Here is a 25,588-nt window from a genome sequence, read left to right as displayed (position 1 = left end):
CGAAGCCCAGATGAACCAGCGTCCGCTCCTGGGAGATTCCAAAACGAGCCAAGCTAATCGGAACCAACAGAGGTCAGAGGAGAGACTGCCTCTGGGAAGCAGAGGCATCAACCGGAGAAAAAACAATGTTCTCGATCTTGATCTGGACAACCACACAGACACGTACTTGTAAAAAGTCTATCGAGGTGTGGACTTGTGATCTGTACACTTGACCTCAAGCATGTGCTACAATGACAGACACCTGCTGATTGCCCGCTAACAGCCTGGCCTGCCCACGTCTGGCCCTGCTTGAGGATGAGGCCTCCCCATCCTGTGACGAAGAAGCGGTCTCACCTCCCAGCAATCAGGCCCAGAGAGGTCCCAGTGTGAGCAGTCCACCCCCAACACCTGGGTCAGCCCCACAGAGAGCAGGGCGCTGGATCCCCAGAGGCACCCCTCTGTTGCAGCCATCTGAAGGTTGCCAGGGCCCGGGAGCCTCGGGACGATACCACCCCCAGGTCCAGCAGGCAGGCAGGGCTGGTGGCAGGGCCATTCTTCCCATGGCAACCTCCGTGGGACACGTGGGCATCCCACATGCATTGTGCGAGGGCAAGCCCTGGCCCCTGAGCCCTCCCCAGGCTCCTGCTTGCAGCGTACCTATCCAGGTCTCCAAATTCACGTGGCCTACCCCAGGTCAGCGTGGGAGGTGGGACTCACAGGGTGGAGGGGGGTGGGGGGGGTGGCCAAACCACTTGTGCCCCTCATTGAGCTTGTCCTGTGGCCCCTACTCGTGGCATCCCTGTTGGCTATCCTACAATCCCCCTCAAACTCCATGAAGCCAAAAGCGAGCTCTCCATCTCCACGCAGAGCCCGCCCTTCCTTCCCTGTTTCCTAGCAGGTCACTGTGTGATCCAGACCAAATTCCACACCACGCCCTGCCGAGCTTGCCCAGCGTCACCAAGTGCCCTCCCCCATCCCTGTCCCCATCTGCACCGCCTGGACCACGTGGACTCTCCTGGACACGGAGAGAGCCAGGCCTGGGCAAGAGCCTCAGTCAGGGCACCGGGCTGGTCCGCCTGGTGCCGTCCTCCCCGCCCGCTCGCAGCCACCACGCCGTAGGGAGTGGCTGGGCCTGGGCGCGGGCAGGAGCCGGGACAGCCCAGCCCAGACAAGCCCCTCACTCCGCAGGCCTCTGGCTGCTTAACAAGGAAGGGTTTCCACCCTGAACCGTCCGTCCGACCCACAGCTGGTTCCCGAGAACCTGCCAGCCGTGAGGCACTGACTTAAAAGCATAAACTGGCACAAACCCCGCCTCAGGGGACCTTGCTTTGGCGGGGAGGACCGCGAGCGAAACGCAGACACGAACGAACAGATACGGGGTGGATGGTAAACGCTGTGAGAAAAAGGAGGGGGAAGAGAGACGTGCTGGGTCGGCAGGGGCCGACTTCAAGTGGGGACCCGGGGAAGTGTCACTGACAGAAACCAGGACCAGGAGAAAGCGAGGCAGTGACCCACGTGGAGACGGGAGGGGAAGAACATTCCAGGCGGGTCCACGGCAAACAGAGCCTGCTCACCAGGCTGAAGGAGCGGCAGGCAGGCCGGCGGGCGTGGGGCGATGCCTGGGCGCCAGGCCGCCGTGGGGGCCACGAGCTACACCCAGGACGACGTGTGGCCACTGGGCACAGTCTGACCGGCGCGGGTGCCCTTGGAGCAGACACTGCACAGCACACAGGCCTGAGGGGACACAGGGAGGCCACCCAGGAGTCCATGCCAGCGAGGATCCGGGCCCGAAGCGAGGGTGACCCGGACCCCAGAGACGGGAGACAGATGGTCAGATGAGGGGCATACCCTGAACAGAGGCCACAGGACTGGGAAGATGGACACAGAGAGCGAGAGGAAGTCAGAAGTCGAGGAGGATTCACGACTTTCACCCGAGTGACCCAGACGGAGCTGGCTGCCACCATCTCGCACGGAGGAACTGCGGAGGACTTGAAGGAAAACCTCTAGTTTGGTTCAGACGAGCTCCGGGAGCCAGGTGCAGGCGGCGGTCAGTGGAGAGCGAGTCTGGGGAAGGTCCACGTCCGGCCCAGGGTCACCAGGGAAGGGATCGAGGCTAGGACGGGAGGAGAGCGGAGGCCGGCTGGGCCGCGAGAGGAGAGCAGCCAGGGACGTGGGAACAGCCGGCCACCGAGGGCCCGGCGGAGGCGGCGGCCATCTCCAGTCGCCCGCGGCCGGGAGGCCAGGTGGGAGGACGGGAACACCGAGCGCCAGACCGAGCAGCAGTCGGCCGCGGGCAGCCCTGACAGAGCACGGGGGGTGCAGGGGCGAGCCCGGCCGCAGCGGGCTCAGGAGTGGGGACAACTCTGAGGGGACCCGCAGCCACGTGTGGCCAAGAAGTGAGAGAAGGAAGGGACGTGGGGAAAGCTCGCCTCTCGTCTGCTCTAAGAAAGGGGAAGCATCAGAATGTCCCTCCAGAGATGACAGAGCAGAGAGGGAAAAAGCCTTCTAGAATTAAGTGAGCCCAACCCAGAGACCGCCCCTGGGGCCAGGCCTGGGGCCTGGTACTGGGGGCAGGGCCCTGGCCGGGAGGACTCTGTGCACCCCTGGAAGTTCCGAGTCCTCCCGCCCAGAAGCCGGGGGTCTCGGAGAGTCCAGCTGCGCGCTCCAGGCACGCCCACCCTGGCGTCCGAGGGGCGGGAGGGCTCCCGCACTAGGAGCTGCGGGGCCGGGGGCGCCGGCCTGCACAGCTGGCCGCCTGCCGCACTCACCCGGTGCATGTCTTCGTACTTGAGGAAAAGCACATTCGAGTCCATGCGGTGCTCCCAGAACTCCTGCACGTGCTCGAACCAGGAGCCGTAGCCTACTGTGGAGACAAGGGAACAAGTGAGTCCCGGCCTCGGGGGAGCAGGCGTGCACAAGTGGGGTGGCCTGGCTCCCTGCCTTCCGGAAGGTTCCCCCCTCTCGCTGCCCAGGAGCTGTGGGTTGGGAAGGGAGGAGCAAGCTCTCGGCCCCGGGGGTGGTCTCACAGACGAGCCCCCTCTGAAGTCCCACGTCCCCTGGCCGCGTGCAAGTCTCTCCTGCCAACAGCTCGCAGCCCCCTTCCCTACACACCTCCTGCACACCCTGAAGCCCCGACCATTGGGCAAAGGCCTCTGCTCACCCGGGGGACGGAAGCCGCTTGGCTCCCGTTCTGTCTGACACGGGGTCACCGGGAAGAGCGTAAGCCCGGGGGGAACAGAGACGGGGGGGCCGGGGCTGCTGGCGGGGGTGGGGGGGGGATGACGTGCGGGAGCCGCTGAGCCCCGAGCACGAGGCCCTGCCAGGCAGGAGGCCCACAGGCAGGAGCAGCGCCGGCGGAAGTGGGACGGAGCAGAGGCGCAGAGAGGCAGAGGGCTCCGTCCTGACGCTCGAGCCTCACGCCCCACACCACAGCCCTGCACCTCCCACACTCCTCGGGGCTTTGGTCGGGGTAAGGGTCACGTGGGCGGGTGGGGGACGCGCCAGGCAGTGTAGCCAGACTGCTTCGAGACACTCTTTATCGATCTACGGATTCTCAGCCCCCTCCGCAGGCTAAGTCTCCCGAGGGGGCTTCCGCACGAAACACAGGAAGGCCTCAGCCACGCAGTGCCTGTCCCACCCGGCACCAGCAAGCAGCCGCTGGGTACTGGGTGCCGGCCTGGAGCGGTGGCCGTACTGCCTGCACCCTCGCTCACCGGGGTGCCCACCCGTCTCACAGACCCAGGCCCGTGGATCCCACTTCGTGGCCTGGGGCTCAAGGAGCTCCCGGCCTGGCGGGAATCACCAAGGAGACCGGCAGCGAGGCTATGGACTGATCAGCGCTGGGAGGGAGGCACCGTGGACAGAGGGGAGCCCCGTCCCACGTGGACACAAACCTTGAAGGGAGCACGACAGTTGCAAATGGAGTCAGAAGGGTAAGGCACACGAGGCCATCAGGGTGGCTCGGGGCACAGTGACTAGATCGGAGGGGAAGGAGGGAGCACGGCAGAATGGTAGAGGACACAGCCTCTGGGTGACGCAGCCTCTCCAGGCCTGCCCCAGCTGCGGAACCCGGGCAGGCTGCTTCCCCTTCCGGGGCCTCGTCCTCCTGGAACGGAGGGACAACAGAACCTGTGCCTCCCCGCGTGGCCGGGGGCGGTGACAGCGTGAGTGCAGCCTGCAGAGGGAAGTGAGCGCTCGTTCCCTCTCGTGGGACCCACACTGGGTCCTGCTCACTGCGGAGGGGCACGGAGGCCGAGGGGTGGCAGGGGACTGGTACCTACCACCCCTGCCAGAGCCACACCTCAAGCAGAGAACGTAGCCTCAGCCCCCAAGCTGCTGAGAACCTTGTAGACTCACAGGCCGACAGAGATGAGAGAAAACCTAAGACCTAGTTCCCGCCAAGGCCAGCCCCTGCAGTCTGCCATCTCGCCAGCAGGTGGCAGCAGAGCAGCCGCCTGGCCCACAGCCCAAAGGGGTTCTGAGGGATGAGGAGTGGGCCAGGGGTCGCTAAGGGCTGGCCTTAAGGACCAGATCACAGCAGAAAGGCCCCCTTCAGGCCACCCAGACCCCAACCCACATTTTATAAGGAACGAAGCAGGGGCTCTGCAGGCGTGGGGGGAAAGGCAGAAATGACAGAACGAAAAGAACACAGGTTCAGCCAAGAGGCCTAGTTTGGGACCCCCTGCGGGGCAAATCCTGGCCGGCAGAGGCCTAGGTCTCCTCACTGTAGAGGTCTAGTGGCTGGGCCGGGGTCTTTCTGGCACCCCTTCCTCGGCTAGCCCAGCACATCACACTCACTCCACACACCCTAGGCAGGCCTTGAAACAGCCAGGCCGGGCTCCCCGCTGGAGAGAAGACGAGGCAGAGTCCGGAGAAGGGAATGAGGACCGACTCACCAACAGGCTCATAATCACGGAGGCCCCAAGAGGAGAACCTGCCTCCCGTGTCAGTGTCCAGGATGGCACACAGTCTAGGTGACCTCAGCCCTGAGACAGAGCTGGAGTCCAACAGCCATGAACACAGAAGCTAAGAAAATCCCTGTTGTTCCAAGGGGCTGCGCGAGCAAACTTGCACAACAGGCAAGCAATGCCCCCAGGGGCAGACTTGGGGGCTGAGCAGGAAGCGTGACGTGGGGACAGTGAGGGTGGAGGAGAGTGGTCGCTACACACGAGAACACAAGTGGGGGGCTCAGTGAGGTATGGGGACAGTGGTCACTCCCGTGGGGTCAATGATCACAAGGACAGCAATGGCCTGTGTCTCTGAGCCCTGACCAGCGGCACAGAGAGGGCCACAGACCTTGCTGGTGGAGACACTGCTCTTCCCACTCAGGATGTGTCACCCTGGGAAGGAACCCCACCGGGGCACCCCCAGCCTCCGCCCACCAGGGTCCCTCTGCTGTAGGAGGTCAGCGTGCTTATCCAAACAGATTATCCGGGACAAGAGCAGCTCACTCAGCCCCCTCTCCGGGAATGACCCTGTCTACACGGTGAGTCTCCCACACTCCTGTCACCGGGACATGCAGCCCCAGGCACGCCTGCCCCAAGCGCACAGGTCACAACACCCAAGGGCAGGCCTGTGTCAAAGGCCTGTTGGTGAGTCGGTCCTCATTCCCTTCTCCGGACTCTGCCTCGTCTTCTCTCCAAGCTCGCTCTGTCAGTGAACGGGGCTGGCCACTGCCCCTTCCATGCTCAGATGGAGGAGAGAACGCCAGCCTCCGAGGGCCCGAGTTACGGTGCACCGGCTGCGAGCGCCGGGAGGAGAGAGAAAGTGGGGGCTAAGAACACGTGTCCAGAGGCTTGGGTGGGATCACAGCAAGTGCCTGTGGCCTTGACCTTCAAGAAGTGGGCTGTGACCTTCAAAACACGAAGAGACCTGTATTAGGATAACTGAACTCCCCCAGCCTGAGCAAGAGGCTAACGTAAGACCAACACCAGGTGGCAGCTTGAACTGGGTGGACGCCGACTCCTTAATGGGGCGCAGGCCCCGAGCTGGTCGCTCTTCTCCAGAGGCAGAACACACTGGGACTTAAGAACATGGTTTTGAAAACCGCATCAATGGCTGACTCCGAACACCCAGCAGACCAGAAAGGGCCTGAGCCAGGTGGCAGGGAGGCTGGGGGACAGGGAAGCTGGGCAGAGGGGCTTCTGCAGGCTCCAGGGTGGCCTCCACCCCTGGACGCTCCCCCTGGTGCCGCTGAAGCAGGTTCTGAGGGGCTCGGGCACGGAGGGCCCTGGGAGTGTGGCACCTGGGAGGGTCCGCCCTTCCGTGTGGTGTGGGAGGCAGCTCGGGTCCGGCTGCCCGGCGTTCATCTGGGGCAGGGCATTCCCGGCTCGCCCAAGCACCTCACCCCACTCCTGCCACACAGGCTCGCTGCAGAGCCTCGGACTGGGTCACACAAGTGGACGGCAGGGCTGAGCGCTAAGACTCGAGTTGGGACACAAACCGTCTGGGCCAGGATTCACTCCCCGTACTGATGCAGCCCCTCTCTGGCCCTGCAGGGGATCCCTCACCCAACTGCCGCTGGGGGTCCCGGAAGGTGCCAGAGAAGCCACGGACAGCAACCGGGGAGCCACCTCGGCAGGTCCCTGATCCAGTCTGCTCCTGTCCCGGAGAGGGGAGATCGGGGAGGGTCCCCGGCAAGCCAGGTCCTCCCTCGCCTTCTCTCTTGGGAATGAGCTCCGGCAGAGCAGCCCCTGCCCATCACACAGCCCGGGGCTGGGGGCCAAGTCTCTGGCCCAACCCTCGAGCACAGCTCAGGCCCCCCGGGGCTCTCCCACAAGGCCATAGCCCCGATGTGGGCCTCTGTCACCAACGGCAGAATTCTCCCTTCCTCCCTTTCTACTGTTCAGGATCCAGGCGGGAAGAGGAATGCTTTCAACTAGGGACCTTCTCAGAAGCCCAGCGATGCGGTGAGAGCGAAGGGCTCCTGAGCTGGACGCCGGCTCTGCGTCCCTCCACCCCCACTACGACCCCTGCCGAGCTTCCAGGGGCCCCTGAGCCCCACTTCTCTGCCTGTCAGCGGGACAGCGGGCCCCAGCCGCGTGCTCATTGGGGGACCAGGGGGGACCTGGGGGAAACTGGGGGCGATGTGGGCAAAGCGTGAGTACACGCAGGGCTTCAGGGAACGAGCCGGCCCCGCCCACCACCCTCGAAGGCTGAGACACTTACACTTGTCGTTCATGAATCTCCGGCAGAACTCCTGGAAAGTGCCCCGGTAGCTCATGGTCCGCAGGGAGCGGTGGAACTGGTAGTAGGACACCACCAGGTCCTTGGGGTTCCGCGCCATGTATATGACCTGTAGTGGGAGGGACGGGTGGCTCAGTCGCTGCTCCTCTGACCCCCTGTAAACCGACAGCCTAGTCCAGCCCCAAGGTTGGCCCCAAGGCAGGCCCCAGGTGTGTGTGGCCTCCACGCCAGAGGTGCGTTCTCCTCTGGCTAACAGCATCAGGTGGGACGACGCCCGAGCGTCTGATTACACTTCCGTCCCGCAACACGACGGGCCTGACCCTGTTGATGAGAATCGAGGCCTCATCAACGGAACACGCTGAGAAAACGCGGAAGATCAGAGACCGTGAGCAGCGGTGGGTCCGGGGCCTGACGCAGGAACAGAGGCCGGACCCGGGCTGGTCAAGCCCAAGTTCCACTGTAAGGAAAAACCCGTATCAGAAACGTGGACAAAAGCCTGGGGGTACAAGCTCAAGACGGCCTCTATGGTGCTCGGCACGGCGGGCCTCTAGGAACCCTGGCGGCAGCCCCGAGTGTGGCAGGACCAGCTCTGCCTGCTGGGAGCTCTGCCAGGGGCCGGGGGGGGGGGGGGGGGGGGCGCGGGTTACCTTAGACTCGCCATTGTGGAGATCGGAGGGCAGGAAGCGGTAGGGGAGGTGGCTTTTGATCAGACGGGGAGACGTCAGCTCCTGCGGACGGTCAGAGGGAGAGGCGTTCAGACGACACGCAGCTGCTCATTCGCCGGCCTAACGGTCAGGACCCGCACTCCACCGGGAAATTTCTCACCCGAGATCTGGCCACCCTCCAGACTGGACAGGACGTGTCCCTGTCCTTGGGCACCCACAGTGTGAGCCGGCCAATCACGGTCCCGGGGGTCTGCTCCGAGGGCCCGCCCAGGCCGTGAAGTGCAGCCGAGGAGACGGGAGGCCGAGGCGCGCGCTGGCACCTGCCGACTCAGTCCCACGGCCTCAGGCTTTCCTGCTGCCCCTGGAGCACCCACACCGCCCGTGCCCCAGCTCGCCCGCGTGGCCCCTGTTTCACGACCTTACTCAGCGGGGCCCCAGAGAGGACGGCCGCCCTGGGTGCTGTCCCCACACAGTGCTGATCACCATTTAACCACGGCTCCCTGCTCCTCCCCTGCAAGTCTCCCTCCCTGGAACGCAGTGTTGTCGGTTTTGTCCTCGGCTGTACCCCAGGGCCAAGAGCAGTGCCCCGTGGTGGGCGCCCAGCACAGCTCTCCCAGGGGGCTCCACGGCTGAGTCGGCATGGGTTGGCCCCACGCGGCTCCACGCCACGGAGCAAACAGCCGGTGCAGCTCAGCAGCCACCGGAGGCCAGAGTGCAGGCAGGGACGGGGGTACACGGGCCCCAGGACTTTGAGAACAATGACATGGGGGGGTGGGGCGCTCTCGGAGCTCTCCTTCAGAATGCTCATCCAGTGGGAGACGGACAGGTGGTCCATGCAGGAAAGGAGGCCTAAGCTAAGAGGTGACAGGGATGGGAAGGGACAAAGAATCTCAGCGGTACCCAAGCACGAGGAGGGACAGCACTCCGGGAGAATGACCCTTTTGTTCCTGACACTGATTACCGTAGCATCGCATCCTCCTCCGCTCCCCTGACAGAGGGGGTGAGCCACAGCGGGGAGCCCCCTTTCTACTGCAAAGTCACCCATGTCACCCACCGTTCTCATCTCAGGGTCACTGGCATGGGCTCAGGCTGATCGGTCTCTCACCTGGGTGTCCAGGGGGATCGGCAGCTCTCTGCTCTCCCTCCACCGTGGGCCCCCTGAACCCCAGGAGCAACTGTCACTCCAGGTCCCCAGGGAATCCTAGAGGCTGGGTGCCACTGGCCCAGAGAAGTACCTTGATGATGTCCAGGCCTGGCTGCGGGTACTCCAGGACCGGGAGCTGCTCGTCAATGTTCATCAGGCCGATCTCATCGGGGTCGGCCCCCTGGCTCACCAAGTAGACCACCTCCTGCAGCAGGCTCGTGCCTGGAGGGAGAGAAGCCCCCAGGGGGGCAGCACTCAGAGGAAACCCGCGGGCCAGCCCCACTCTCCAGGCAGCACCTGCTGCCCCGGACTCGGGCCAGAAGGCCCACAGCCCATCCCATATCCAGCCAACCACCAAATGCAGAGCCGCAGAGAGCAGGACACCCCAGGGACAGGCAGGCCACCGAAGAACGTAACCCCCGGCACCTCGTCTGGCCCGTGTGCGGAGCCCGCGCCGCTCAGGCTGTCAGCTCCACGGCACCACCGGCGAGCCCAGGGCTATCCCATCACCACCCCCCGAACCTCTCAGGAGAAACAGACCCCGCAGGCCGGGGCCACCTCCTCCAGACTTCGGTCCATGTACTCCGGGGGGATGTGTCTGTGGCTTGTTCTCATCTCCCCACCCTGCAAATGCTGACGGCCCCCAACACCGCCTCAGACCCCTGCCCTCCTGGCTGCTTGCGCTCCCTAGAGGGCCTCACGCCGTCCCCCCACCAAAGACGGTTCCACACTCCCCTGGCCGTCTGCGTACCCAGGAACGCGCGCTGCCCACCGCCTCCCAGGGACCGGACCTGCCCCCACGACGAACGGCCAGCCTGCCCATGCCCTGCTCAGGCCCACACTCAGCAACCCCCGGATCTGCCAATCGGGGGGAGCGAAGAGCCGTCCCTTCCATCCTAGGCGGCACCACAAGACCCCCCACAGGGCTCTGCTTGGGCCCAGCTCACCCCACCCACCGGTCTGGTTTCCTCAAAGCAGCAGATCGGCCGTTCCAATGCGGACGTTAGATGGCATCCCTCGTCCGTGAAGACCCCGCAGGGACCTCACGTCTCCTCAGAGCAAGGCCTTCCCTACGGCCTGCAGGCCTGTCTGCAGCTCTCTGTGTCCCTACCCGGCACCCCTGACTGCCCCGCTCTCCGACCACCGAGCTCCTACTGGCCTCCCTGCCGGTCGGAGTGCGCCCAGCTCACCCCCCATCTGATCGGCGGCGCCTGCCTGGGCCCCTTCCTCCCTCCAGCAGGCCCTCAGGTGTGAGGACTCCCTGCCGGCCACATCTGACACTCGCACACTCCCTGCGGCCCCACACCGCGCCGACGGGCCAGGAACAGCTTGCACGTTCCTTTCGTGCCCACCCCCCCCCCCCCCGCTGGAAAGACACGGGCCTGGTTCTTTGCTCTACACGGCCAGCCAGCACATGGCCGTGCCCAACCCGTTTTCCGAACGCACAAGCGAACCTTGGTTGCTGAGCAATCAGAAGACGGTAAGTTGATTTAGGAAGACTTCCTGGGGGAGGCAGCTTTGGAGCAAAGAAACTGAAGAAAACAGTGTGGTGGCTTTTTTAATTCAAACAGAAATGACTTTACCTATTAGCCATGGGATCCTCCCACCAGCCTGAAAGGTGGTGACCATCACCCCCATTTACAGATGAGGAGCCTGAGGCCAAACTGTGTCCCGGGGCACACGGCCAGCATGCGGCTCCCACCCTACTCCTCCTGGCGAGGTCTGTTCACCCAACGGCCCGGGGCACCTGCCCTCCGAAATCAGACTGTGGGCAGAGTTCCCAAAGCAGGCCTCTCCCAGGGACAGCCTCAGGACCCGTCCTTAGTGGCCCTGACCCCAGCCCTGCAGCCCTCACAGGCAATGACCCAGACAGACGCTCTGCACGTTACTACCACCTGACGTTGTCGGTGACCCATCAGCTCCACACGCCCCTTCCTCACCTCCACTAAGTACCCACGCCGGAAGACCAGCCTCCTCAGAGCCCAAGGAAGCTCCCCACCTGCCCCACTGCTGGCCTGTCCCCCACGGCCCCCTCCAGCCCGTCCATGTCCTCTTCCTGCTCGAGCAACTCGGCCTGGCCTTCAGCATGAGCCACAGCACTGGGGCGGCCAACGGGACACACGGGACGAGGACAGCGGGCAGCCCCTGGCCTCTGCAGCTAGCAAGACGGGACAGAATGATCACAGGAGAAAAACCAGCTGAAGAGGATGATGACAAGGGCACTGACGGGTCACCGTAACCAGGCTCGCCATCCAGAAGGGTCTGTACCAGGCGCCAGCCGCACCCCAGCCTCTCCCTGTGGGCCTCTGTTCTCCACGTCCACTGCCGCCACCCTGGTGGTGCCTGGATATCAGCGTGAGCCCGGTCGGCCCCTCGGTGGCTGCAGGGACCCCTCCACCCATGTCCCTACCTGCTATGTCCCGGCGGCTCTTGGCCCCTCTCCTCTCTCCACCCCTCCGGCTCTCTGGGCTGTGGCCGGGTCTTCCCTTCCTCCTACAACTCAGCACCCCCGTGGCCCAAGGCTTCACCAGGCCGCCCTCCTGCCTGACCAACATGGTCTTTGAGCCGCTGCTACCAGAGGCCTTCCCAGACGCCCTGTGTCTTATCTGTAGCCCTCTCCCACCCTACAGCACCCTGTGCCTCTGCTCTGACCACATCTGGCGCACTGGCATGACCGGGGGGCTCATAGGGACAGAGAACACGTCTTAGTTACATCTTCGTTCTTAGGGCTGCTGTGGCTTCAAACGGCAGTTACTGTCCCACAGCTCGACATCAGAGGCCAACACAGACCACAGTGGGCTCCAACCAGGGTGCAGGCACCACCACTCCCCGCTGGAGACTCCAGGGGAAAAGTCCTTCTCTCGCCGTTTCCGGCTGTCACCACATCATGTCACCTCGCCTCCTTCCTCCTCCGTAGGTAACCAGTGTGGGCACACCCAGTGAGCTCACCCAGAGCCCAGGACAACCTCCCGCCCGGGAGCAATCTGGTAACCTCCATCCTCCTCACCACAAAAGGTGAACTACTCACAGGTCTGTGCATCGGAACGTGGATGGCTTGGGGCCGTTACTCTACTGACTGCACTCACATTACGTTCCCCACACGGTTCCCGGCGCTCAGTAGCTGCTCAGTAAGTACACAGGCCCGACACATGAACGAGACCCTAGGATCTCCCCCACCCACTTGGGAAACGGGACTCATCTTGCAGGCTTGCGTCCACAACTGCCATCCACACGTCCCTCACAACTGGGGCAGCTCTCCCCTGCCGCAGCCCTCCCCTGCCCGGCTGCGGACACCCCCACTCAGTGGGGCTGAGTATCTCCCACAAGGGACTTAGGTCAAAGTCCTCCCTTAGGATCTGGTGGCGGCCATTCAAGGGCTATCCCTTCATCCGCCCCTTTATTCATTCAACCGGCCTGCGCCGAGAGCCACCCTGGGAGTCCTCCCCCCCTCAAAAATGTGACAATGCTCCCCCCTTCTTCACAGGGCTGTTGGGGGCACGGCCATGAAGTGAGCAGCTCCAAGCCAAATGAGCGCCTCTCTGAGCTCCTAAGGCCGCGACAGGCTCCACTTAGCAGGCCTGCGTGCACACGAGCACACAGCACAGCCTCCTGCCCATCCAGGCCACCCTCATCCCAACAAGGGACGCAAGCCATCGGGCCCCTCATGTCCAAGCTACATCCCGGGCAACAGGTGACACCGGGCGGGGGAGTGGGAAGCTCCTGTACAGGTCAGGAGGACGACCTGGGAGCACCGCCTGTGCCCATAAGGCTGCAGCGTCTCTGGTTTGGGCTACTAGCCTGAGGTCAGCGAGCTGGGAAGGGGAGTGCTCCTCCGGAGTGGGGCCCCAAGTCTGCAGGTCCCCACCTGTGCCCACCCCAGCCCCGGGGCCTCCGAGCGCGCCCAGCAAACATGAGGGCAGGGAAGCCAGCCCCATGGAGAGCCAGCACGGAGGCGGGGGTGGGGAGGGGCTGCGGGGGCACATCCAGGCCAGAAGCACCCCCGCTCCTGTGGCCACTGGGCCAGGGCATACTAGAGCAGGTGGGGGAGAAGAGAGGCCTCAGCACCCCCAACCCTCCCACTGTCGTCTGAGGCCAGCGGGGGAGGCAGGTGCGGGAGGAAGCCTGCACCAGGAGCCCACCGCCCGCTGGCAAACCCAAGGTGAGACGGAGGAGAGCCAGGCCTTCCAGCCGGAGACCAGGAGGGTTGGCGGGGCAGCGCTGCCTTCCTGGGCAGAAACACAATCCACGCGCTCTCCGACGGCTCCGCTTTCAAGTCGACCGGACGATCCTTTCCAGAAGGGCTTCTGCTGACTCCAGCCAAATCACGGCTCCCATGGGCAGCGGCAGCGCCTCCTGACGCTGGGCCTCTGGGTCCGGACTCCTCAGAAGCCACTGACGTTCTAGGCGGAACTCCCCCGAAATCAAGGGTCCGCCTGTCACAACACGGGGGTGGAGCCCATCAAAACTCCCACCAGAACTCTGGTGGCCAGAACCCGTCAGCACTGGGCCCGAAGCCGCCAGGATCCTGGGGCTGGGACCCTGCGGCATTCTTTGACTAAAGCCACGCATATACCTTGTTTAAAAACTCACAGAGTACTAGAAGGCGAGTCACAGAAAATCCAGCTCTCCTCCCCACCCCCAGTCCCACTCAGAGCAAACTCTCGGTTGGGCTTCTCTTACCCTCAAACTTCTAACGTGCTTGGATAGTTCGTTCACGGTCTAGTTTCCAGTCTACGGATTCTCATTAGAGGCAGACAAGGATCGGCCAAGTCCGCTCACACACGCTTCCCTCCTCCCAGTGTACCCAGAGCAGGAGTTTTGGGCTTACTTGGGAGTTTAACCGAGTGTTTTGCTCAAAGTACTCCGTGTAGGGATTACACTTACTTTCTTGTACAAGACTCATTTTCCTGGAGTAAATCACTGCCTCTGTTTACTTGCTTTGTTTTCCTTGTAGCCGCCAGCAATTCTCTCCCCGACTCGGCAGCCTGCCCTCTGGGATGCTCTCTGTTCCGCTGAACTCCCCCCTGCCCCCTCTGCTCTCCACCACGGTCCGCCCGCCATCTCCTGGGCCTGGAAGCACCGCGTCCCCTCTCCGTGTGCCCCTCGCTGGGGTCTTGCCACGTGCTGGCGGAGCCCAGCCTCCCGACGCCTCCTGAGCATGGGGCCGAGCAGGCAAGCATCCGCGTCTACCTCACTCGTGGCCGGCAGCTTGGTTGGTTGCGTTCAGAATCCCGGGCCACGGAGCATTTCCCCAGACCCGCGCTCCACAGTCCCGACCCCCCAGCTGCTCGTGCTGGGACCGAGGCGCGCCCGCTGCCCGGTCCTCCGAGCGCGGCCCGTCTCGCCTCTGGAGATGCCGAGACCGCAGGGCAGCGTGCTCCGACCAGCTCCGTCCTGCCGGCTCCTCGGGGGGCTCCAGCTCACGCCCTCGTGTTCTCGACATCCCCGTTTCCCTCACTCTCTCCCCCCCATACTGTTCTCTTCCTGGAGCTCCGGGATCCTCCCATTTTCTTATCTCTTGGCTCCTGTCTGCCATCGTTTCATAAAACCTTTTCTCCTACTTCCCAAGATACTTCCTCCACGTGGCCATCCAAAGCTGGCAACTGAGTCTTCAGAACGTTCAACGGCTGTCCTCTTCATCCCGAGTTCTGTCCTGACCTGTCCTTGCTCCTTTCTGGCCAGTCGTCTCTGCAGGGAGGCACCGTGTCCTCACTCTCGAGGCAGCTCTCCAGAGCCAGGAGCGCGGGGGTCCCCCGTCTTGGGTTTTCTCCTGTTCCATGCACCGCCCTGGACTCCTCCAAGCTCTTTTCTCCCGCCTTTTGTTTTTGCAGGTCTCTGCCCTCGTTTTGGAGACGAAGACCTGGTGACCTTGAGTCCATCGGCAGGTGAGCACGAGCCCCTGGAGAACACAGCCATCTGTGGGGGGCAAGGCCTGCTGACTGCGGCCTCGCCTGGGCATCTCCCGGCAGAGCCCGAGGGAATCGTTATAGCTCATCCGCTCCCTGCGCTGGGGGTCCACCTGCATCCTGGGAGCCAAGCAGGGGAGGGGGCTGGGAACCTAGCTTTCAGGTGACCCCCGCTTCTGACTTGGCACCGTATCCCAGCCGAGAACTGTGCTCGACATCCCCGAGTCCGCAGCCTCCCCGGATCAAATTCCCCAAAGAAACGTGCCTGTGGGGGCGCCCGGGTGGCTCAGTGGGTTAAGCCTCTGCCTTTGGCTCAGGTCATGATCCCAGGGTTCTGGGATCGAGCCCCGGATTGGGCTCTCTGCTCAGCAGGGAGCCTGCTTCCCCCTCTCTCTCTGCCTGCCTCTCTGCCTACTTGTGATCTCTGTCAAATAAATAAAATCTCAAAAAAAAAAAAGAAAAAAAAAAGAAAGAAACGTGCCTGCAACGGCCTCCTGTCGTCTGCCCCCAATCACAACTGCCACCCTCGGAGGTGTCAGGTGCCCCCCGCTGCTGGGGTCCCCCAGCGGGAACTGTTGGTGTGCCTGCGGCCCTCCGGCTGCCGGCGTCCTGGCTCTCCGCCTGCTAGGTTGGTTCACGCTCAGCCACCGCGTCTGACCGTGGGATCTGCACGTGTTCGAAATCCCAAGTCACTGTCCCTCCCTCTCTGAGGGTTGCAGACCTTCCTACTCCCTGACCGTCTGCAGTGAGGTCTTAAAAGGAAGCAGAGATGAGCCCATGTGTGTGACGCGTGCCATTCCCCCGAATGCACACACAGGAATTCTGGTGTCACCGGACAGTGACGTGTTACAGCCGGGCCCGACGTGTTACAGAAACAGCGACAGCCAAGCGTGTGAAGCTGCGGCCGCAGAGCAGGCCCAGGCCATCCAGGCCCCCAGCTCCCGTAGGTCCTGCCCCAGGCGTGGGAGCTGCTCTCTCCGCACAGGCCCTATGGCCTCCAGGCACCCCCTCAGAAGAGAGAGGAGAGCAGGCCCATCTACCACCGGGGAAGCCCCTGTCCCCCGTGCCGAGAGACTCCACCTGGGCCCTCTTGGCTCTCCTGGGAGCCCCCGGACACGCGGGCATCTGCAGCGCCCCAGAGCGCAGTCCCTCGGCTGCAGATGGGCGCGGCTCATACATGCGCCGCAGTCACGTCAGAGACAGCGGCATGGTGCTCAGTGTCCCGGGCACGGTCACCTCAACTCAGCCATGTCCTCATTCGACTGTCACCAGCCCCTAGGTGGTCACCATCATCGGACTTCACACACCAAGAACCAGCTCAGAGATGAACTGCCCCAGGCCACAGACACCAGCAGCCATGAACCCAGAACCCTAAACTCTGATCCAGAACCAAGTGGTTCCTCCCACGTGCCACACACACACATCACACACATCACACACACACCACACTCATACACACCACACCTACACATGACATACACATTCATACACATATCACATTCACACACACACACCACACACTCATACAATACACCACACTTATACACGCATACATACCACATGCATACATGACACACCCACATACATATGACACATTAATACACACACTCATACACACCACACATGACACATACACGCTACACAGACTCATACACACCATAGACCTGTAAAAACACACACCACACACACATAAACCCCATACACACTCATACACATGACAGATACACATGACACACACACCATATACATTCATATGTACCACACACACTCATACGCACCACACACACACCATATACATACACAACACCACAAACTATACACATTCATACACACCACAAACTAGACACATTCATACACACCACACATATACACAAATAACACACACACACACCAACACATGATAAACACCACACATACACTACACATTCATACACACTACCATATACATGACACACACACCGCATTCATACATACCACACTCATGCAAATCACACACACAGACACACAACATGCATATGCATACAAGCCACACACACACACAGACCCCAAAGCTCACAAAGCAAGCGGGCAGCACACCAAGGGCTGGAGCCGCGTGTTCTCACTTGCAGGCTTCAGCTCTAACCCTGAGCCCCCACAGTTGGGGATGGAACAAGGGTGAGGCAGAGGGAGGAAGGGGCTGGGCCCCCCCCCACCACTGTGGAAACTTGGCCTCTAGGCCCACATGCCAGCATCTGGGTCCCCGCTAGACACCAAGGGGACACAGACTTGGAGGCTGAGCAGCACTACCCCCTCCCATGGAGATGACGTCAAGTGGCCGCAGCACACCCAGCCCTCAGACAACCAGGCGGCCACAGTCCCTGCCGGAGGAGGCCCCTCGAATCTGGGGCCCAGATGCCCAGCCTCACTCTTCCCGCCAAGTCTGGGGGGCTGGACATGGCCAGCACACCTCCACCTCTCAGGTTCCAAGCATGACACTCTCCTGCGCTTCGAGCTAGAAAAGCATCTGGGCACAGCAGCAGGGCCCCCCGCCTCCACCGTGTCCCGTCCACATTCTGCGCTGTAAGCAAGCAGCACCTAGCTCTGTGACACTGGGCACAAACAGGCCACTTGCCAGGGCCAATGCAGGACGCGAAGCCCCAAAACTCTACTTGCTCCTTTGTGCTTCCACCAGCCCCAGGAGAGGGCCGTTCCCTGGCTGGCCTGCAGGTCCCGGCGCTGGGAGAAGCATCACCTGGAGGAGGGTCGTACAGCCCTGTCCGAAGCCTCCACTTGACCCACAGACACCCCACCCCGGGGTGGGGGGTGGTACCCAAGGTCAGGGACAGCAGACACTAAGCTACAGTATCAGTCTGGTTTTAAGGCACCAAGTCCAGATGGGCTCTTACACGGCAACAAGCACAGAATGTTCCAGGTGGAATGCGTGTGAAAGAGGGGACAAGTGAAACAAGGGCTAACAAGGTACGAGGTCCTCGCAGGGCGCTACAGGCACAATACCTCATGCCATCCTCCCCACTGCCCAGCGAGACGGAGCCCATCACCCCCACTTCAAAGAGCAGGACACAGAAAGGGTGAGGGCTTCACCCCAAACCGAGACTTGGGCCCGGGTGTCTGTAACCTGCCCCTCCTCCAGCAGACCCTCTCGGTGCCCAGCCACCCTGGACATCACCTGCAAGCACTGTGCCTGCCTCTTGCTCAGCCCCTGGAGGAGGAGGCCGCAAAGGGCCAGGAGCCAGCGCACTCAACACCCTCTCCCGCTGACGGACAGGAGCTGGCCGCTGGGCACCACCCTCCCGCCCCCCGAGGGAGCCCCCAGGGCACTTCCACACCATCTGGAGGCCCCAGCAGGCAGGGAGCCCCAGGACCCACAAGGGCACCAGTCCTGAGACCATCTCCCCCCTCACCTCCTGAGACCCCCTCCCACCTCACTTCCCCACTCTGACCCTTGCTCCGGGCTCTCCAAGACCCAAGCAGAGCGCACCTTGGGGACGTTTCCAACTCCCAACCGCCCCTCTGCTTGCCTTAATGCACCTCGGAAGCCTGTGCTGGGTCCTTGCTCCCTACCAACAACAGAGCATCGTGCCATGAGGCGCCCTGTCCGACATTCCAGAAGCTGCAGGCTTGCCCCCTGCCTCATCAGACCGTCAAGAGACAAGGAAGCAGCGCCGCTCCCCCAGGATGCAGGGAGCGGGAGGAGCGCGGCTCCTACGCCGGCGAGCAAAGGCTGGAGCCACAAGATCCTCACCCGAGTCCAAGCGCATCAGAGAGCCGAAGCCGCAGGGCAGCCAAGAGGCAGAAATCCCCGAGGGGTAGGCCCTCCCCCTCGAAACCCTTCCTCTCTAAGGCAGCAAATCAGAGTCACAAATAACAACAGTCCACCCCTGGGGGAGGGACAAGGGTGTGGGGACAAGCATGTGTGCGTCAGGAACAATGAGGAAAGACCCTCCAAAAGCGCAGCCCATGCTAAGCACAAGGTGATGCGACCGGAATTAAAACGAGTGGTCGTTCAAGCAACCAGAGCAACCACAGAACCCAAATATAGCCCAACTCATACCAGACTGACTCCCCCTCCAAGCTAATGGCTTGGCAAAAAAAGGCAGGCCCATTTCCAAGCATAAATGCAACTGACCTTCATCTCCAAAGTCAGTACACTATGTCCAGCATTCGATCAAAAAGGACTACTCGTTAAAAAAAAGGCCAGAAAAAGGAATTGTTACAGGTCAAGAGACAAATCAATCGACACAATCAGACTCGAGAGAATTTAAAATAAGTCTGTTTAATATGTTAAAGGACTTCATGGAAAATGTGGACAACATGCTTGAACAGACAGGATATTTTGGCAGCAACATGGAAACTGGAAGTGGAAATGGTAGAGAAAAAATTAAATCACAGAAACAGGAATGTGGAATGCTTCTGAATGTCTCACAGACCTGACTTTGTAGCTCTGACATAGTGGGGGAAAAAATCAGTTGACCTGAATAACTGAATAGTCAACAGAAATTTCCCAAGCACAATCACATAGAGAAAGAGTGGGAAAAAAACACAAAATATCCAAGAGCTGTAGGATAATACTGATCTCACAGATATATAACCAGAATCTCAGAAGGAGAGAGAACAGGACTGTAGAGATATTTGAGGAGCTAATAACTGAGACTTTTTCCAAAACAATGAAAGGCAATTATCATATGATCCCACTGATACGTGGAATTTAAGAAACAAAACAGAGGATCCAAGGGGAAGAGAGGAAAAAATAAAACAAGATGAAACCAGAGAGGGAGACAAACCATTAGAGACTCTTAATCGGAGGAAACAAACAGGGTTGCTGGAGGGGAGAGGGAGTGGAGGGACGGGGTGGCTGGGGCACGGGCATTAAGGAGAACGCATGATGTAATGAGCACTGGGTGTTATATAAAACTGATAAATCACAGGCCTGTACCTCTGAAACCAGTAATACACTATATGTTAATTAATTAGATTTAAATTTTAAAATGTTAAAAAAAAATAATGAAAGGCAACAAACCACAGATCCAAGAGGCTCAGACAACCCCAAGCAGGATAATCAAAAAAACAGACACCTGGACACATCTTGTTCAATGTGCAGAAAATCAAAGACAAAGAGAAAATCTTGAAGGTGCTCTGAAGAGAAAAGACCCACCCCACAAAGGAACAAAGAATTACAGCCAACTCGTCCACAGACGCTATGTAAGCCAGAAGACGACCGGGTGACACGGCTGAACAGTACCAGGACGGGGACCCCGGGAGGACGGATGGCTGGTCCCATGCTTACGGGATGAGCAGCATCGTGAAGATGAGAAGAACTCATCAGGTCATCAGAGGGGAGAGGAAGGAGGAGAAGGAAGGGGGCGGGAAGGGTACACCAGGAGCAAAGGCAAGAAAGAAAGAACTGGGCATGTTCCGCCGGTTCCTGCCGCCGGCAAGTACGGAGGAAGCACAGGGCAGGTCCCAGGTCCCAGGTCCCAGGTCCCAGAAGGACAGGCTACGGAGTTCAATGCTGCCTGAAGGCAAAGAAGAGGCAGTGAAGGTCTAATGAGGGAGCGACCGAGGCCGGATTTGCTTCTAAGAGGTCCCTCCAGCTGCCGAGGAAGAGGTAAACTAAGAGGGGAGGCCAAGCAGTGTTCCAGGTGAGGGAGGAAAAAGCCCACGACTGGAGCAGGGGCGGGAGGGGCGGGGGGAGACACGTCTGAGCTTACCAGGTGCAGCCCGATAGGACAGCCACAGGCCACGTGGGGCTCCTGAGCACCTGAGACACAGCAAATGCTACTGAGGAATGGATTCCTACTTGCATTTCATCTTGACTCATCGAGTTCAGAAAGCCACATGTGGCCAGAGGCTACTGAAGTGGGCGGCACAGTCCTAACCCGTCACCTGAGCGAAAATGCCAGAAACGCGAAAATACTCTTAGCAGTGGAGGGCTGGAGGGGAAAAAGGATCTAATTACTGCTTTTCCCAGAAATCCCCAGGCCCTGGGAGCCCTGGTTCCCCAGCAGTGGGGACAGGGAGGGGACAGAGCAGCGGATACGGATCACAAGGTGTGTGCAGAGGAGAGGCAGAAGTTGTCCCTGTCGAGGAGGAATAAGGAATCAGGACAAGACCCTGGCGCTGGGGGGTCACCAGGATCTCCTCCCAGTCTGCTGGGGTCAGAAGACACTCCTCCTAGAGGCCCCTGCTCCTTCCGCTCTCCAGAGCCCTGGGGACGCGTCCTCAGGCTTTCTCCTCCAAGCCCCTGCGGCGTTAAGGACCGGGGTCCCCCTTGCCAATCCAGGAGCCTGGACATGCCACCCTCTTCCCCGATCCCAAGACCCCTGCATTATGTGCAGACAGTCGGGATGAGAGCAAAGGGAAGGAGCAGAGGAAGGAGGACAGAAAGGGAAGGGGGGAAGGGAAGAGGAACGGCACAGCGACTCCGGAAGGAGAGCTCCCCTCACACACTTCAAACCTCTGCCCTCTCCTCCGGGATGCGGGCCACCCGCCGCTGTGTGCAAGAGCACTAGTCCCCGGTCCACGCACTGAGGCCGTGAACACCCTCCTCCCCGGGCGGTGGGAAAATGAAACGAGATGCTGCACGTAAACACCTGGGACCCACCTGGCCCCGAACAGGTGCTGGCAAATGCGGGTGCCCATCCCCCCATCTCTCCTCCCACTCTTCTGGGGCTTGTTCACCGCCACCATCTACAAGTAAAAACTGCCCTGCCCGCTCAGAGGCTGGGTCCACCCCTCCCCCCACTCCCCTCACTGGACCTGTATCGATCTACAAAATGGAAACAACCACAAGAACACAGGGTTGTTCGGAGGCTCAAGAGAGGCAGACACTGGGATTGGGGCTGAAATCTGTAATCCCACCCCGCCTCACATCAAGGTCCCAGGCGACCACCTCCATGCAGTCCTCCAGTGATCCTCCTTCCTGGGCCCCTGACATGACCCTGTCAGTTAGCTTTCAGCCTCAGGAGCCCGGCTTCCTAATGTCACCCCCTTTCCTTGAGGAGAGTGTCACCACATTCGCAACACTCCTCAACCGGCCTCTCCTAGGCATGGTGACACGCACGTATAAAGAAAAGGAAGTCATCCACCTTGCCTGGGACCCGAGGGTCTCCCTCTAGCCGCCCCACCCCAGGCCGTCTTAACAATTAAGACTCAAGGGAGTCCATCAGGTCCAAACCCCTCATGTTTCATGGGCAAACCGAGGTCACCCAGGAACGGGGACAGGGCAGGACCCAGGGGCTCTCACCCGTCAGCGGTGATTCACTTCTTCCCTCCTAACCAGTGATTGGAGAGTGTGAATGCCCTTCAGGGCGGGAAAGGAAACCGACATCAGGAGGCGGGCGCTCTGGCCCAGGCAAGGAGCGTATCCCAAGCTGATGGTGCGTGACTTTGGGGACAGGGAACCTGCTGGCAAAAACACCAGCGGTGATCCCCATCACCCAGCCAGACAGTCCTGAGACCTTCCCACAGATGAGCCGATTTAACACCACGACCACCTTGGATCAAAGAGGCTATAAGAACGAATGATGATACACCAGGATGGAGATAAAGACAATAGTCGTCCCCAGAAGGCACAGTGGGTTCCCAGTATCTGCAACACAGTCTGAACGGGTGCCATCCGCAAGAACTTTCAGCCTCGATGGAAGTCCCTGACGTCCCTGTAGTCCAACATGACAGCCACGGGCACATGTGACTACTGAGCACCCAAGACTCGGAGAGTCTGAGGAACTGAATTTCGACTTACATTTCATCTCGACTCACTGAATTTAAAAAGCCACATGTGGCCAGAGGCTCCTAGAGTGGGCAGTGCAGTCCTGACCTGTCCCCTGAGCTGAGATGTCAGAAACAAAGAAAATGCTTCTAGAGCATAGCGGAGCGTTGGGGGGAAAACAGGATCTACCACCAGAGACGCTCCAGCCCCCTGAACCCCTGTTCCCCATCAGCGGGGCAGTGGGGAGAGGACAAGGGGCTCTACAAGCCCTTCCGGCTCTGACCACTTGCAAGGTCATTCCAATCTCTCAGACTTGGGCACTGGAAACCCAAGGGGCCTGCGGTTTCCCTCTGGGGCCTCTGCTAGCCCTGGCTACTTGTCCGGATCCTGGCACCGCGCCCCCAGCAGACGGTGAGCTCACTGAGGGCGGGCGGCAGGCGGGACTTTGCTCTGCAGCCCCAGCACACAGAAAAGCGAGTGGGCACAGCAGGGAGGGAAGGCCAGCGCGAATGACAGGACCCCTTCCCGTGTTCGCCATGCAGCTGGCACAGGCAGGGGGTGATCGCGCATCACTGCCCAGCGAGGTGGTAAGGCAGTCTCCCCTGTCCCTGCGGAAACCACAGCTCCAAAGGGGGCAAAGTACTTGGCCTGCAGGATTCTGTAAGTGGCTGCTCACCTAGTCCTAAAGCATTCCGGGTCCATCCTGCGCCGCAGTCAGCCTGGGCTCAAGAAAACGGCCCCCAAGACCCAAGACTGCGCAATTTCAGCTGCCACTTTCATGGCAGAAGAAACCAGGGCTCAGCCTCGCCCAAAGGCAACAGCTTACTGGAACTGGCCCTTCCTGCCGGCAGAGGCCCCTGGCAGTGACTTCCAGGGCCCTTTTCTCTGATTGAGAGAAAAATCTTCACCACAGACTTGGAGACCTGTGCTCCACCCCCTTGCTCATTTCACCTAACAAACTTCAGGAACTGTGGGGTGGGGAGAATGAAAGCCCTCAGAGGCACTGCTAAGAGCCTGGAAAGGCCATAAGGGCTGCTGGGAATTTTTTTTTAAGCTTTAAAGAGGTGGCTCTCTGGGGTTCTTGCAGGAATCTCACACAAGGCACGAGGGTCCCAAGGCCACCATTGGGTTTTCTGTCACCAAGGGAAAGAGCCCTGTTTATTCTTCTTAATAAAAAGGTTAGAGTGTGCTTTCATCTGTCTTTGCAAGATGTAAGTTACCAACCAGATTTGAGCTTGGGTCATCTAGAAAACCTCCTTAAACTAACACCTCATTCCTCATCGAGGTGCCCAGAAAGGTCCCTGCAAAACCACACCAGGGTCCCCAATGGAGGGTCCCTCTAAAGCAGCCCCACGAGCCCCAAGTACACGGCTTTCCAAGTGAGGCTTCGGGCCCGTGCCTCCTCCCCCACCAGCTTCTTAACTTCATAAAATGGAGGAAGGTACACGAAGCAGAACCCCTCATCTGCAATTCAAAAATCCTAAATCTCTCCCCAAACCAAGTTTTTCACAATTCATTTGGAGGCAAACCCTGTCCTATACTGACATGAGATGATTGCTCTCGCTTTTAACGTGGGTCCAAAGCACAGTCCCACACCCAGCTGGGGGTCTCAGCTGTAGATCTATGGCTCTGAAGGGAAAATGCTGAGTCCCCCATACCCCTGGGGCTGTGGGGCTGCTGCACAAGGAAAGCCCCTCGCTACGGCAAGAGTCCTGTGTGCATCTCCTCACTTTCCCCCTTCCCAAGGACAGCCTGGCAGCACGTTCAGACTTCTTCAAGCTCCCCTCCCCCACCAACACTCATCCCACCCAACGCTGAGGCCCCGTCCTCAACCTTCCTCAGAGGATCAGGCCTACCCCTCAGGAGTCTAGGACCCTGCAACAGCTGGGAGACCTTGGCAATCAGCTCTTCCAGCAAGCTGCACTGCTGCTGAGCCAACAGGACCTCCAGGCTGGCCACCGTCTAGACCAGCTACAGACACACGGCCCAGTCTGGATCCAAGTGTCTCTCCCTCCTTCTCCAACACAGTGGCAACAAGGGAAACCCTCAGGTGTGCTCCAAGAACAGGGAAGCGGCCTCTTTCCCCTGCAAACCTCAGAAGAGACACCACATGATGATCTCGTACATCAAGTCCTGGGCAGACCAGCCTGGCTTTAAATCCCAGCTCTGCCAGTTATCAGCTGTGTGACCTTGGGCAAACCACTGCCCCTCTCTGAGCCTCACTGCCTAGACTGTAAAGTGAAAATGGCCGTCTCTACCTTACACGACTATGACTATCACGAGTATGAGGTCAGTTAATGCTGGGAAATATGAATGCCCTGGGTCCTGCCTGACGCTACCTGAGTGATGGGGGCCGGCCCTGAAACAAGGGAACACCGGGCATGCATGGCCGATCCCATCCCCCACCCGGTGCCCACGCAGAAAATGAGGGACGCCCTGACGCCCGTTTTAGCCCCCTTCCCAAATGATCACCAAGACTTTGCACTCAACAAACGCTGAACCTGGCCCAGGAACAGAGAGGTTAAGTGATTGCCCAAGGTCACACAGCCAGCTGGGTAACGGGAGGGGCTGCAGGGAGGGGTAGCGACCGGCCCTGGGCCTGTCCTGGAAGCTCCGGCCTAACAGGTTCCATCCCCAGGACACACGGTCCAGTCCAGCCGTGGACAGCCGGGCCCACCTCGGAAGGTCTCCGGCCTTGGTTTCCCCAAATGCCGGCCGACCCCCACCCCCACCCCCACCCCGCCCGGGGATGATCCGTCCCCGCCCCCGACGGGAGGCCCCTGGCGCCGGCGCGCCGCAGAGCGGGGCGGGCGGGGTCTGCGCAGGGCTCACCGGACTTGGGGTAGGTGACGATCCACACGTCGCTGGGCCGCACCGGGAAGTTGGCGATCTCCTCCATCTTCCCGCGGCAGAAGGGCGGCAGCCGCACGCCGTGGAACTCGAAGTACTTGCTCTCGAACTCGCCCGGGGTGCTGGGGGTCTCGGCCTCGCTCTCCGCCAT

The 25,588-nt window shown here is 60.7% G+C and overlaps 1 protein-coding gene across 1 annotated transcript in view; it reads right to left on the bottom strand.

The window, feature by feature from the left end:
• SULT4A1 (sulfotransferase family 4A member 1) overlaps positions 1-25,588 on the bottom strand; it is a gene marked incomplete at both ends in the record, with an annotated part of 30,889 nt that extends 5,301 nt beyond the window's left edge. The window contains 5 exons of the mRNA XM_080812320.1: positions 2,748-2,842; positions 7,147-7,273; positions 7,812-7,892; positions 9,065-9,195; positions 25,420-25,588. Of these exons, the coding sequence (XP_080668446.1) occupies positions 2,748-2,842; positions 7,147-7,273; positions 7,812-7,892; positions 9,065-9,195; positions 25,420-25,588 (603 nt within the window). The remainder of the gene's footprint in view (positions 1-2,747; positions 2,843-7,146; positions 7,274-7,811; positions 7,893-9,064; positions 9,196-25,419) is intronic.

This window comes from Martes martes (assembly GCF_963455335.1).
Source record: "Martes martes genome assembly, chromosome: 8".
Classification (NCBI taxonomy): domain Eukaryota; kingdom Metazoa; phylum Chordata; class Mammalia; order Carnivora; family Mustelidae; genus Martes; species Martes martes.
This window is presented reverse-complemented; position numbering and strand designations above follow the sequence as displayed.